Raw genomic sequence first — 14,618 nt, 5'->3', positions numbered from 1 at the left:
TTTTGGTCTTATAGACACCCGTAATAGTGCTTAAAGATAAGAGGTACCTCAGTGTGAGCAGGGTTGGCGCTTCATAGCTATTTCATGGTAAGTCTTTGTACATTATTGGAAGCCATGAGAGCTGAGGAAGCAAGACCCTAGCCCTTTTCTGTGCTTCACCCAACCAGTCATCTGCCTATCTGGCCATTAGTTGGGATTCCAAGATGTAAGGAAGAGCAATTATTAATATTATGGTGCTGGTAAAGAAAGAGTGTATTTACCAGTAAATTCAAAAGCAGCTGCTTTCTCTAAATTTGTTCTTAACCACTATAGACATTGACCCCCAAAGACATATTTAGTGTGCTTTACAGGAAATACAAGCCCAACTATAAACTTAAGTATAAACCTAAGACTTGAAGTAACTCAGGTTTATTCAAATCAGTACTATGTATATATAGTAGTGTTTTTCAAACTGATGATTTGTGGGTTTTGAATCAATTTAGGGGTCCTGACCAGCATTTTAAGGGAGAAAAAGAAAGGAATAAAATAGAAAATGTCATTGGACATCTTGGGTAGTAAAGCTAAGTACTGTCTTATGAAACTTTTGTTTCTGATATGTATTTATACATGTATGTGCATATGTTGATAATGATAATTATAACTTTTTTTCCTCTGGTTTGCTGTCAAAAATATTTTTGAAAGCCACAAATATATATTCTGACCTTTTTTTCTTTTTGCCCTTGTTTGATGTTATTAGTATCTTTGATAAATTCTATTCACTAATAGTTTTAAGAGCCTATAAATTAGTGTGTGGTAATATGTAGTTAGCTTTGAGTATAATGAATGCAAAAATGGGGGAAAGTGCTTCAGAGAAAAGTAGAAATGGTTTGTAAAGCAGATCCTCTGGTTTTAATGGTGTTTACTGATTTTAGTTTCCAGAATTCACAACTCTGCCAGAGTCACACGGACATGCTCGGGATGCCTATTCTTTTGGGACATTGGTGGAAAGTTTGCTCACGATCTTAAGTGAACAGGGTGAGTTGGAGTTATGCTGCTGCATTCACAGAATAAGTAGGAAAATCATCCATGGCTTGTTCTGTGTGTATTCAGAGAACTGCAGTCTTTGATCGTGGTAAGGAGCTGTTGCTTACCAAGAAAGTTGTTTAGGGCAGATCCTAATAGCAGTGAGGGAAGAAGCACTATGGCTGTGAATATCATATGTTATTATCTTATTAATTGGTATTGGTATTTATGGTCTAAAGACGATTCTTTATCAAGCCAGCCAATAAGTAAGTGAATGCTGTTATTGATGTATATGTAATGATCTGAAGAATAGAGTAAGATTCAAAGTTTTTTCTTAACTTCTAAATCAAGATTAACACTTCTTTATCTTTATTTTTTCAAAGTCCTTTTTTTTTTTTTTTTTTTTTTTCTGTGGTACGCGGGCCTCTCACTGTTGCGGCCTCTCCCGTTGCGGAGCACAGGCTCTGGATGCGCAGGCTCAGCGGCCGTGGCTCACGGGCCCAGCCGTTCCGCAGCATGTGGGATCTTCCCGGACCGGGGTACGAACCCGTGTCCCCTGCATCGGCAGGCGGACTCTCAACCACTGCGCCACCAGGGAAGCCCTTCAAAGTCCTTTTGATTTTTTTCTTTGTGATTTCATTTACTCATTAGTTTTTTCTTTTGTTGGCCCTCAAAGCCCAGGCCACTGAACACATAGGTCTCTTCTGAGCTCTCTGGTGGCAGGCCTGGCAGCCTGCTTCACTCTCCTCCAGCCACTCCAGGCCTTCAGTTGTCCACCCTTTAAGCGTACTGGGGTCCATGTCCCCTTAGGCCCCTTACCGGCCTATATCTCACATTGCTGCAGCTCTGATGCAATCTCTGCCTCCCGGGTCACGCAGTGCTGTGCAGTCACAAGCACCGTTCAGCTGTCGGCTCTGAGTTGTCCCAGCCTAAACACTTGAGAATTAAACCCTAAGGCATTCTTGGTGGATGATGAACTCAGTGTTCTTCACTGTGTCTAGAATGGTGGCAATTATGTACCACCCCCGAGAGAACTGAAAATACAGTCAGATAACTTCCTGTCTTCTGTGGGTGAGGAGACTTGGTTGAAAAGGCCCTCAAACCTGCCGCTTATTAAGCCTCCTCCTCTGGGCCTGAGCTGAGTTAAACTGACAGTCAGGAAATGAGAGGGCTTCCAAGGGGAGGCACGTGAGCTGGGGCTTGGATGTGTTCGTAGGACAATTCTCTACACCTGTCAAGGAGTTTGGCTTCAGGCAAGCAGGAAGCTGTTCAGCAACAGCCAGGGCTTTGTTTGTTTGGGCTTTTACAGGTTGGTTTTTGCTCGCGTCAGTCTCCAGCTATAGAGGTCCTGAAAAGAGGGAGACGGCACTGGAAACTAACTGTCGCTCTGGATTTCAGTTTCAGCGGATGTTCTCTCCAGCTTTCAGCAGACCTTGCACTCAGCTCTGCTGCATCCCATCCCACACTGTCGGCCAGCGCTCTGCACCCTCCTGTCCCACGACTTCTTCAGGTGAGGGCGCCCGGTGTGACACGCTGGCCGCTCCCCGTTGGTGCCCGCCTGCCCTCTTGTGGGTTATGCTCCAGCGGTGGCTTTTGGAGGACCAGATGATGCGGTCCCTTTTGCTGCTGTGGTTGTCCTTCATTATTAGAAGAGAGTGAATCATGTCCACCTGGGAAAACAGAGGGAGACATTGGGTTGCCTCTCAGGTTCCTATCACAGATAGGAAGTTTTCGAACTCCTTAATTGTCATGGAGGCCTGGGTCTAGAAATTATAGCTGGATTACTTAGGGCTTCTGAATGTGAAGAAGCTAGGCTGTGTCCAGTGATTTACAGGTGGAAGTTAATTGAGGAACTTAATAAACATGGCCTCTCCTTTTTGCTGCCATTGTGATACGAGTCTGTTATTGTTGAATTTTACTTGGAGGGGGGACGTGGAAATGAGCTTATTTTTCTTCAGGCAGAAGATTGTTTTCTTTGTTTAGTGATACGTGATGGAAGAGCAAAGGAGTCAATTTAGAGGGAGGGCACAGTGTAGCTGTTAATACTGTCGCTGGATTCAGAGATGTTTTTGAACCTCTCTTCCAGGTTAGTTTTAATTATGTGTCCTTTATTTTTTAATTTCCATGACTGCAGAACTTCTGCACAGGTTAACTCCACATTCATGACTTTTATTAGCAAAATCAATTTTATGTCAGTTGTGAAACTAAAAATCCTATATGTTTGCAGCCAGAAAGCCTGAGAGAAACCAGAGTGAAGGGAAAGCTAATATTATCCCTGGAGGGGGACAGTTACCTCTGAGAATGGGGGTATATATTATTAAACAAGGCAGAGGGAGTATTTTCCTTGTAGTTACAAGGGTTTTGTCACTTATGCTCCAGGGAAACTGTTGAAACCTTTCCCATTATGAGCCTTTTAACCAAGGTATTTCCATGTCTTTTTGGATGATTCATAGTGATACTTTATCTTAGTATAGAATCTCTACAAAGCAGAATCCTTTACAGTAAATAGATGCTCTCATTACTGTGTGTGATAAGAGTTCTTTAGTAAGAATTGTGTGTTTGTGAGACGGGAGAAGGAAGCTAAAACCACACACGGGTGCCCTCTCCCCCAAATCTGATTGTTACACGAGGGGAAAGCCCGGCCAGAGGCGGCGGCAGGAGGAGGAGGGCTGGCAGCTCCCGCTGAGTCAGCCAAGCCAACCTGATTGCACTTCAGTTAAGGCATTTGTGCTTTTTCTCTGCCGCTGAGCCAGAGGGAAACGGGTGTCAATGTGAGGAGTGCAGACCCAGGAGGTCAGCTGTCCTGGCGGGGGCTGCAGGCTGCCGCTGAAGCCTCCTTTCCAGGGGCGACGTTGGCTTGGAGCTGAGTGGCCGCGGGACTCTCTGGAGACCCTGCAGGAAACTGACCACTCCTCTCACTGTCTTCCCTGCCTGGCTGCAAAAGTGACCAGACAACTACAACGGGAGAGCTGAGAAGATCCCTATGACTTGTACCAGAAATTCCTCTTTCCCCAGCCCTCTTTAATAGTTTTCACCAAAGGAGACTTGAGAATCAGCAGCTATTTTGTAATGGTAATACCATTTCTCCCAGGATAGTTCATGTAACCACATCCTATTACAACAAAACATTTGGATGATTATGATGATGATTAAAACCACAGTGTTTGTTAGCATTTGTGTATGCACATGTGTGTGTGGTTAAGCGTGTATCCTCTTGACAGATCTCTTTGATATTCTTAAAATATTAAATTCCCTGTGGACTTGTTCCATAGTATTTGTCTTATAAGCTACTTAGTTATAATAGAATCTTCCAAGTGGCACAGGGGAATGTTTCTTTGTTGAGTATTATTGTGGTGTGGTCTGTGGTTATGGCTTCAATATTTGACATGCCATCTTTAATCTGTTGTCCTGCATTTTTTTTTCCTTTGGCATTTAGGAATGATTTTCTAGAAGTTGTGAATTTCTTGAAAAGTTTAACATTGAAGAGTGAAGAGGAAAAAGCTGAATTTTTCAAGTAAGTTCAGAAAATTCAGGCATTAAAATTCAGTAAGTTGGATTAAGTCCATGTAATCACTTCAGGTGTCCTAGAGAGGATGAGTCAGACATTTGTTTTCTTAAAGTTTAGTGACATTTCCTATACGTCAGGCTCTTTTCTAGGCCCTGGGATGGATAGTTCTGGTGAGGGAAACAGATACAGACTGATAACCCTTAAACAGTGATGGAGCTTGAGGGGGTCGTCCTGAAAACAACAGAGGACGGGGGAGAAGGAGGTTAGAGAAGAGGTATTCTAGGCAGAGGAGCAACATGAACCGGCGCACAGAGGCAAGACACAGTATGTCTTGCGCTTGGGTCCTGCTGGAGGGTAAGGGGTGGGCACCCTTGGACGTGGCAGTTAGGAGTATTGACACTATTGGTAAGCAGTGGACTTCAGGCCTTGAAACCATCAAAGGAGTGAAAACAGGCTGTGAGATGGCTGTCTCCCCTTGGGTGGATCACTCTGTTTTCTATGGAGGGCACAGGTTTATTTCACATAAGACTTGGATCGGTTGGTAGACTGCAGTAGGCCAGGTAGTAGATGTGAGGCCTCATGTAAGGGCAGTGATGGTACAGTGAAGAAGACACAGATAAGAAATATTAAAACAGACCGACAAGCCTTAGTGATTATCACCAAAAGAGTTAGAGAACACTGGAGGAGAGAACCTCCATGCAGAGAAAATGAAGAATTTGGCATTCAGTGTGTTGGTTTGAAGTGTCTATGGGACTTCAGGTAGAGATGTACGTGGACATTTGGGCACATGGGTCAGAAGCTCAGGAGAGAGGTCTTAAGCTGATGAGCTAGAGGCGAATGTGAGGCTTCATCAGCCTGTAGTTGGTGACATTACCCCATAGAAAGTGGGTAGCATGAAAAGGACAGTGGCCCAAATGTAACCCTGGGGCACCCAACCTTGTAAGGGGGCCAGTGGGGAGGGAGTGGCTGATGAATGAGACAGAAGCAGTGGTTGGAGGAGATTGAGAGAAAGCCAGGAGGCTGGTATTCCAAAGGAGTAGAAAATTTCAGAAAGATAGGAGCAGTCAACAGATGCCTGTTCACTTAGCAGTCAGCAGAGCACTGATGACCTTGTCTTAGAGCCGTTTCAGCAGAGCTAATCAAACTGCAGTGAATTGAGAAGTGAGTGGAAGGTGAGAAAGTGGACTTTGGGTAAAATCTCCTGAAAAGCTTGGAGAAGAGGAACATAGAATTGCTAAAGAATTGCTAATGGAGTCAAGGAAGGATTTTTTTTTTTCTTTTTAGGAAGGATGTTTTTAAGGCTGGAAGAGACGGGAGCATGTTTGTAGGCTGAGAGGATGGAGCTGGTGGGGGAGTGAGGGAGGAGTTGAAGATGCAGTTGTGTTGGGGGTTGTCGGTGCATGGCCCTGGGGGAGAAGGGGGTGTTGGGACAATGGCTCAGTGGGGGTGACCTTCAATAAGAGGAAGCCCTCGCATCCATGGAACCTGGAAAGGAGCTGAGAGTGAGTTTGGGTGTGGACCCGTTTGTCGATAGTGGCTGAGGGGCTTGCAGGAGATAAAGCATGGTGGGGCCTGTTTCCCAATTGAGGAGATAAAGCATGGTGGGGCCTGTTTCCCAATTGAGGAGGAGGCAGGATTACCTGCTCAGGGTGATTGTATAGTGGCGTGTTACTACTGCCAACACCTGATAGCTGTGTATTTCCTAACTAAGTGCTTGTTTTAATAAGTTGAGTAACAAAAGCTAGTATTTTGTTTACCATGGAAACTCTAGAAAATGTAATATCCTACGTCTTTTAAACTTGAGAAAGTACCTTTTATTGACCAGAAAGCCTCTGGTGTATTAGCGGGGAAAGAAGACACTCTTGCTATTAATGAGGGGCCATTTGTTGAAAAACTTTTCCTAGCTTGGATGGGAGGTTGTGTATGTACTGACTAGCTGGCCTTGCCTCACACCTTCTGTGTTTTTCTTAAATACCTGGGGACTGACCTAGCTACAGTTTCTCTAGCTACATTTCAGATTCATCACTTTGATGGAAGTGGAATAAAGCTGCATGTATCTAAACTGTACAAGTGAGTTGATACAGTGTCACAGCCAGTTTCCCAGGCTTTCCTTCTTTGCCCTCAGGTTCCTCCTGGACAGAGTCAGCTGCCTGTCAGAGGAATTAATAGCTTCACGGCTGGTGCCTCTTCTGCTTAATCAGTTGGTGTTTGCAGAGCCAGTAGCTGTTAAGAGTTTTCTTCCCTACCTCCTTGGCCCCAAAAAAGGTGAATTTTTTTCAAAGTATTATGGGTAATTACAGAGTTTGGGAGTTACTAGTCCATATTTGAGCAGTGCAAGATTATTTCACGGTAATCGGAATCACCTGGGGAGCTTTTTAAACATTTGCCTGTGCCTGATGCACTAGTTCTGGGACAGAGCAAGGACGGGTAAACATGTACTTGGAAAGGTCCCCAAAGGATTCTGACGCATGTCTCTGTTGAGTAACCTACCGTAACTACCAGGAAGGAGAGGACTGTCAGCACCAACGCTTGTTGTAGCATTTAACACACTTCCTGGCTTTGCGGATAAAATTGCAACAGTCATATCCGTTGAATCTAGTATATGAAATTCCTCATTGATTAGATGTAAATATATAAAGAGCTGTCGACTCAGGATTCTATTAGGACGTGAGGTTTCTGTGTAAATAGTACATTAAGTATGATAAGAGTAGTTCAGAAACACTTCTACAAGGTGGCGTATGATTAAGACAGTTAAGCCTTGAGTAATTTGGGGTCAAAAGAAGCACTTCCCTTTGGTTTGGGACGTAAGAATTTAGAAGAGCACTTAGAACGTGTGTGAAGTTCTGGGCTCCGTTTCTGCCCTGGGCTTCGTGCTCCTTTCACCGAAGTGACGCGTTGTTCTTCCGTCTGACCTGGGGAGAAGACGGCGCGAGGGAAGGAGCCCCCCGCCTGCTCTCGCCAGCCCTGTTCCAGGCGCGGGTGATCCCCGTGCTGCTGCGGCTGTTCGAGGTGCACGAGGAGCACGTGCGGACGGTCCTGCTGTCTCACCTGGAGGCCTACGTGGGGCACTTCACCCAGGAGCAGCTGAAGAACGTCATCCTGCCCCAGGTAGGGGCGGGGCGGGGGCGGGGCCACGCTGTCCAGGGGAGGAGGCGGAGCCAGGGCCGGCCGCGGGTGTTGGGGGCCGGGGAGCTGGAAGGGAGGGGGTCTTTGGAGCGTCTGGGGAACAGCTGAGAAGGCCTGAGGCAGAACTTCAGTTTAAACGCCTCCTGGGATCCAAAGGGCGGGAATTAAAGTTGCATTTCCAGGCCAGGCACACAGGCAAATCAGTTAAACTAACATTTGGTTTTCACCTGTTTATAACCTGAAAAACTGTAATTCTGTTTGCTAATTCTTTGGGGGGAAACTAACGAGATCCGTTTGTGGGATACTTTGTGAACATAAACTGCAAGTGTCATAATTAAATTACTATAAAATAATTCAGTTATAACTGAGAGGAACAGGAGCTGATTCCTGTCAGTGGTGTTCAGCCTGTCAGTCAGCCACCAGGGAGCCTGTTAGATTTGCCCATTCCAGGGCTCCAGGTTTGTATCGGTTTTCTATAACTGATGTAACGAAATTACCACAAACTGCTTGGCTTAAAACAAGAGAAATCTATTCTCTCATGGTTCTGGAGGCCAGAAATCCAAAATGAGGGTGTCAGCAGGGCTCCCTCTGAAGGCTCTAGGGCAGAATCCTTCCTTGCCTTCGTCCCAGTTCCTGGTAGCCCTTTAGCGTTTCTTGGCTTGTAGCCGTGTCACTCCAATTTCTGCTTCTGTTGTCACATGGCCTTTTTATAAGGACACCAGTCATTGGATTTAACCCAGTATGATGCATTTCAAGGTCACATTCTGGGTGGACATGAATTTTTGGAAGACGCTATTCAACTCAGTCAGTACAAGGTTTTAAAAGATTTTATCAGTCACATGGTATTTTTCAAAGAACTTGTTTTTCTATCAGATTAATTTATTTACAAATTATAAGACCTGGTTTTATGCCAGTTCTTGTGCTTAGGTACTGGGGCCCTAGAGGTATGTAACACACTTCCTGCTTTCAAGGAGAGAGTAGATCGGAAATAATAGATGTTTGTTGTCTGTGTAGCAAATCACCCCCAAACTTAGTGCCTTAAAATGACAATCATTTTATTAATTCTCACGATTCTTTGGATTGATTGGGCTCAGCTGGGGGTCCTGCTGTTCCACATGATGTCAGCTGAGGCAGCACTCATCTGGGGCCCCGTAACACATCCAGAATAGCTCCTTGGCACCTTGGAGGGGAAGGTTGAAAGGTGGGCTTACCTGGAACATCGGGACAGCTGGGGCTCCCTCTCCATAAAGCCTCAGGACATTTCAGGGCCCCTATTCCCCCATGTGACATCTCCACATGATTTCCTTAGCAAGGTGTGTGGACTTCTTACATGGCTGCCCAAGGCTACCAGAAATGCCCAAGCAGCCTTCTTAAGGCAAAGATTGGAAACTGACAACATCGCTTCTGTCACATTCTCTTGGTTGAAGTGAGTCACAGAAGTCAGGCCAGGTTCACCGTGGGGTGGTTTTATACAAGGGCGTGGATACTGGGGGTGTGGTTCGCTGGGGGCTGGCTTTGGAGCCTAGCTACCACAATATAGCATTTTGTGTTTACATCTGCAGCAGTAGTTGTCACCCTACTTGTAGTTGTTTGTGTCTGAAAATTTAGAAGAGGAATGAAGCACTCTAACTCTGAAATAGAGATGCCATCACAGGTCTCAGAATTGGCACTGAGCTGAGGTCAAATAATAAGTAGATACTCAGCATATGAAAGGCAGTGAAAACTCTCAGTGGAGCTCCTTCCCCTGCAGGGGAATAACTTGCCTGATTTCAGTGTTCACTTTGGGAGCAGTGTCGAAGATGGACTAAGGGAGTTCAACTAGGAAGTTATTAGAATAGTCCTGCTAAGAGAAACAAGGACTGGGGAAAACATGGCGGCAGTGATTCAGGGTAGAAGGGGTAGGACTCAGTTTCTCACTAGATGGGAGAGTTTTGAAGATGACCCTTGGGTTTTTGGCTTTGGTGGTTTCTTATTTTATGATTACCATATTCAGTTGATAGAATTCTAACCATGATTTAGTTTACTTGTACAGCTTTGTTTCGAGAAAGTTCCTGGTTTGTTGGCATTGGACCTGTTAGTTATTTTATTGAGTCCTGTTGGAAACCTTCATCTTGGGTATATGAGGAAACTGGACCAGAATAATGAAGCGATTAATTGGCTGAGTCATATTGAGAACCCCTGGCAGAGCGAGGACCGGAGCCCAGGACTGCTGATAGCCTTGTGTCTGGCTGGTGCACATGGTTTGCCCGCCATCTTCCTTATATACGTGTTTGCCAATTCAGAGCAAAATCTCTCCTGATAGCTCCATGTGAATGTCTTAGTCAAGATTCTTCTGGCTGCAGGTAACTGAAACCCACTTAAACAAGCTAAAGCAAAAAAAAAAAAAAGAGAGAGAGAGACTTTAATCAAAGGATGTCATTCTGCCTTACATGGAAATCAAGTGCAGCTGGGACTCAGCCATATGGTCTTCATTGCGTTCCTTTCTCTTTTGACTTTTGAAGACCAGCTTTAATTATTTGGTGTACACATGGACAAACATGGTTGACCCATAGCTTCTAAGTTCACTCTCCTCATTTTAAGCAAACCTCAGAGATAATCAGTTTCTCTAAATTCCAGTTTTTGTTACTGGAAAGAGATCATAATTGGCTCAGTTTGGGGCAGGTGTTATATGCATCAGATATAAAGAAGGTTTCAAGGTCCTATCCTTATGAGTGTATAAAACTGAGAAGAGGCCAAGGACTGGTAACATAGCTCTTAGTGACCTAGATGAGTGTTTCTAAGTGAGCTCTGCAGGATATTGCCAGTCCATGAACTGTTTGTTATGGTTCTGCAATGAGGCGAGTACAGATACAGAAAATTAACATTTAAACCCGCTTTTTTTTTTAAATTGAGGTACATTATTGATATATTCGTTTCAGGTATACAGGAGAATGACTTGATATGTGTGTATATGTATATATATATACACATGATCTACATGATATACAAATGATCACCACAGTAAGCCCAGTTACCATGTGTCACCATACAGAGTTACAAAATCTTTTTCTTGTGATGACTTTTAAGAATTACTCTGTTAGCAGCTTTGAAATATGCAGTACAGTGTTATTAACTATAGTCACCATGCTGTACATTCTATCTCCATGACTTTTTTATTTTATAACAGGAAGTATGTACCTTTTGACCCTCTTCACCCATTTCATTTCCTCCCTCCTCACTTCCACCTTTGGCAACCACTGATCTGTTCTCTGTATCTGTGAGCTCATTTTTCTGTTTGTCCTCTGCCCCCCCACCACACACACATAAGAGTATTCGTCTTTCTGTCTGACTTACTTCCTTTAGCATAGCATAATGCCCTCCAGGTCGATCCGTGTTGATGCAAATGGCAAGAGTTTATTCTTTCTTTATGGCTGAATAGTTTTCCTGTGTGTGTACTACATTTTCTTTATCCATCAGTAGACACTTAAATTATTTCCATATCATGGCTATTGTAAATAATGCTGCAGTGAACATGGGAGTGCATATATCTTTTTGAGTTAGTAGTTTTTTCTTCAAAGAAATACCCAGAAGTAGAATCACTGGATGGTATGGTAGTTCTATTTTTAATTTTTTGAGGAACCTCTGTATTGTTTTCCATAGTGGCTACACCAATATAAATTCCCACCAACAGCACACAAAGGTTCCTTTTTTGCTACATCCTCACCATCACCTGTTGTTTCTTGTCTTTTTGATAATAGCCATTCTAACAGGTGTGTGGTGATATCTCACCGTGGTTTTGATTTGCATTTTCCTGTTGTTTAATGATGTTGAGCATCTTTTCACGTACCTGGTGACCATCTTTCTGTCATCTTTGGAAAAATGTCTATTCATATCTTCAACCTCTTTTTTAATCAAACTTTTTGCTTTTGAGTAGTATGAGTTTTTTGGTGTATTTTGGATATTAACCTCTTATCAGATGTACAATTTGCAAATATTTTCTCCCATTCAGTAGATTACCGTTTTACTTTGTTGATGGTTTCCTTTGCTGTGCAGAAGGTTTTTAGTTTGATGTAGTCCCACTTCTTTGTTTTTTGCTTTTGTAACCTTTGCTTTTGGTGTCAGATCCAAAAACTCATCACCGAGACTGGTGTCACAGAACTTGCTGCCCATGTTTTTTTCTAGGGGCTTTATGGTTTCAGGTCTTACATTTAAGTCATTAACCCATTTTGAGTTAATTTTTGTATGTGGTATAAGATAGTGGTCCAGTTTCATTCTTTTGCATGTAACTGTCCAGTTTTCCCAACACTGTTTATTGAATAGACTATCCTTTCTGCATTGTATGTTCTTGGCTCTTTTTGTCATAAATTAATTGACCATATATGTATACGTTTATTTCTGGGCTATTTTGTTCCATTGACCTATGTGACTGTTTTATGCCAGTACTATACTGTTTTGATTACTATAGCTTTGTAATATGGTTTGAAATCAGGGCGTGTGATGCTTCCAGCCTTGTTCTTCTTTCTGAAGATTGCTTTGGCTCTTCAGAGTCTTTTGAGGTTTCATACAAATTTTAGGATTGTTTGTTCTATTTCTGTGAAAAATGCCATTGGAATTTTGATAGGGCTTGCATTGGATCTGTAGATTGCCTAGGGTAGTATGAGCAGTTTATTAACAGTACTAATTCTTCCAGTCCATGAGCACAGAATATCTTTCCATTTATTTATGTCTTCTTCAGTTTCTTTCATCAGTCTCCTATAGTTTTTAGTGTACAGGTCTTTCACTTCCTTGGTTAAATTTATTTCTAGGTATTTTATTCTTTGATGCAATTATAAATGGGATTGTTTTCTTTCTCTTTCTGACAGTCCATTATTAGTGTACAGAAATGGGACAGATTTCTATATATTGATTGTGTATTCTGACTTTACTGAAATCATTATTAGTTCTAAAAGTTTTTTGTTGGAGTCTTTAAGGTTTTCTACATATAGTATTATATCATCTGCAAAAAGTGACCATTTTACTTCATACTTTCTGATTTAAATATCTTTTTTTCTTGCCTAATTGCTGTGGCTAGGACTTCCAATACTGTGTTGGCAAGAGCGGGCATCCTTGGCTTGTTTCTAATCTCAGAGAGAAGGCTTTCAGCTTTTCAGTATAATGTTAGCTGTGGACTTGTCATATATGGCCTTTACTATGTTGAAGTATGTTTCCTCTATACCCAGTTTGAGTTTTTTTTTTTGTTTTTTTTTTTGGCGGTACGCGGGCCTCTCACTGCTGTGGCCTCTCCCGTTGCGGAGCACAGGCTCTGGACGCACAGGCTCAGCGGCCATGGCTCACGGGCCCAGCTGCTCCGCGGCATGTGGGATCCTCCCGGACCGGGGCACAAACCCACGTCCCCTGCATCAGCAGGCGGACTGTCAACCACCGCGTCACCAGGGAAGCCCGAGAGTTTTTATCATGAATGGATGTTGAATTTTGTCAGATGCTTTTTCTGCATTTATTGAGATGATCATATGATTTTTATCCTTCATTTTGTTAATGTGGTGTATTACATTGATTAATTTGCAGATGTTCAACCATCCTGGCATCACTGGAATAAATCCCACTTGATCATGGTATATGATCCTTTTAATGTATCGTTGAATTTGTTTTCTAATTCTGTTGAGTAGTTTGGCATCTATATTCATCAGGGATATTGGCCTGTAATTTTCTTTTCTTGTGGTTTCCTTCTCTAGTTTTGGTGTCAGGGTAATGCTGGCCTTTTAAAATGAGTTCCCTCCTCTTCTATTTTTTGGAAGGATTTGAGAAGGATTGGTATTAATTCTCTGAATGTTTGGTAGACTTCACCAGTGAAGCCATCTGTGTCTGGACTTTTGTTTGTTGGTTGGTTTTTGGTTACTGATTCAATCTCCTTACTTGACCTGTCCAGATTTTCTATTTCTTTATGATTCAGTCTTGATAGGTTGTATGTTTCTAGGAGTTTATCCATTTCTTCTGGTTTGTCAAATTTGTTGGCATATAATTTTTCATAGTAATCTCTTGTGGTCCTTTGTGTGGTATCAGTTGTAGCGTCTCCTCTTTCATTTCTGATTTTTATTTGAGTCCTCTCTCCTCTTGGTGAATCTCGCTAAAGGTTTGTCAATTTTATCTTTTGAATAAACTAGCTCTTAGTTTCATTGAATTTTTCTATTGTCTTTTTAGTCTCTATTTCATTTATTTCTGTTGTGATACTTCCTTCCTTCTGCTAACCGTGAGCTTCCTTTGCTCGTCTGTTTCTAGTTTCTTGAGGTATAGAATTAGTTGTTTATTTGGGATTTTTCTTGTTTCTTCAGGCAGGCACTTATCACTATGAACTTCCTTCTTAGAACTGCTTTTGGCTGCATCCTATAGATTTTGGTATGTTTTATTTCCATTTGTTGCAAGGTATTTTTTGATTTCTCCTTTGAATCATTGGTTGTTCAGTGGCATACTGTTTAACCTCCACATATTTGAATTTTCCAGTTTTCTTCCTGTAATTGATTTCTAGCTTTTTTATTGTCAGAAAAGATGCTTGATATGATTTCAGTCTTCTTAAATTTATCAAGTCTTGTTTTGTCACCTAACATATGATCTGTCCTGGAGAATGTTCTGTGTGCACTTGAGAAGAATGTGTGTTCTGTTGCTTTGGGATGAAATGTTCTTTGTATATCTGTTAAGTCCATCTAATCTAATGTGTCATTCAAGGCCAGTGTTTTCTTACTGACTTTGTCTGGATGATATATCCATTGATGTAAATGGGATATTAAAGTCCCCTACTATTACTGTATTGTTCTGTTTCTCCCTTTAGGGTCTGTTAATATTTGCTTTGTATATTTAGGTGCTCTTGTGTTTAGTGCATAAATATTTATAAATGTTATAAATGTTGGATTTGACCCCTTTATCATTATGTAATGCCTGCTTTGTTTCTTATTACAGTCTTTGTTTTAAAGTCAGTTTTGTCTGATACAAGTATAACTTACCTCAGCCT

General features: G+C 42.3%; 1 protein-coding gene across 2 annotated transcripts in view; it reads left to right on the top strand.

Moving 5' to 3' along the window:
- Positions 1 to 14,618, top strand: part of SCYL3 (SCY1 like pseudokinase 3) — a 40,071-nt gene that overhangs the window by 19,355 nt on the left and 6,098 nt on the right. For both annotated transcript variants that reach the window (XM_081224623.1, XM_081224622.1), the window contains exons 6-10: positions 912 to 1,014; positions 2,401 to 2,512; positions 4,439 to 4,516; positions 6,636 to 6,775; positions 7,434 to 7,618. In XM_081224623.1, the coding sequence (XP_081080749.1) occupies positions 912 to 1,014; positions 2,401 to 2,512; positions 4,439 to 4,516; positions 6,636 to 6,775; positions 7,434 to 7,618 (618 nt within the window). The remainder of the gene's footprint in view (positions 1 to 911; positions 1,015 to 2,400; positions 2,513 to 4,438; positions 4,517 to 6,635; positions 6,776 to 7,433; positions 7,619 to 14,618) is intronic.

Source organism: Mesoplodon bidens (assembly GCF_964165515.1).
Source record: "Mesoplodon bidens genome assembly, chromosome: 2".
In the NCBI taxonomy this organism is placed as follows: Eukaryota; Metazoa; Chordata; class Mammalia; order Artiodactyla; family Ziphiidae; genus Mesoplodon; species Mesoplodon bidens.
This window is presented reverse-complemented; position numbering and strand designations above follow the sequence as displayed.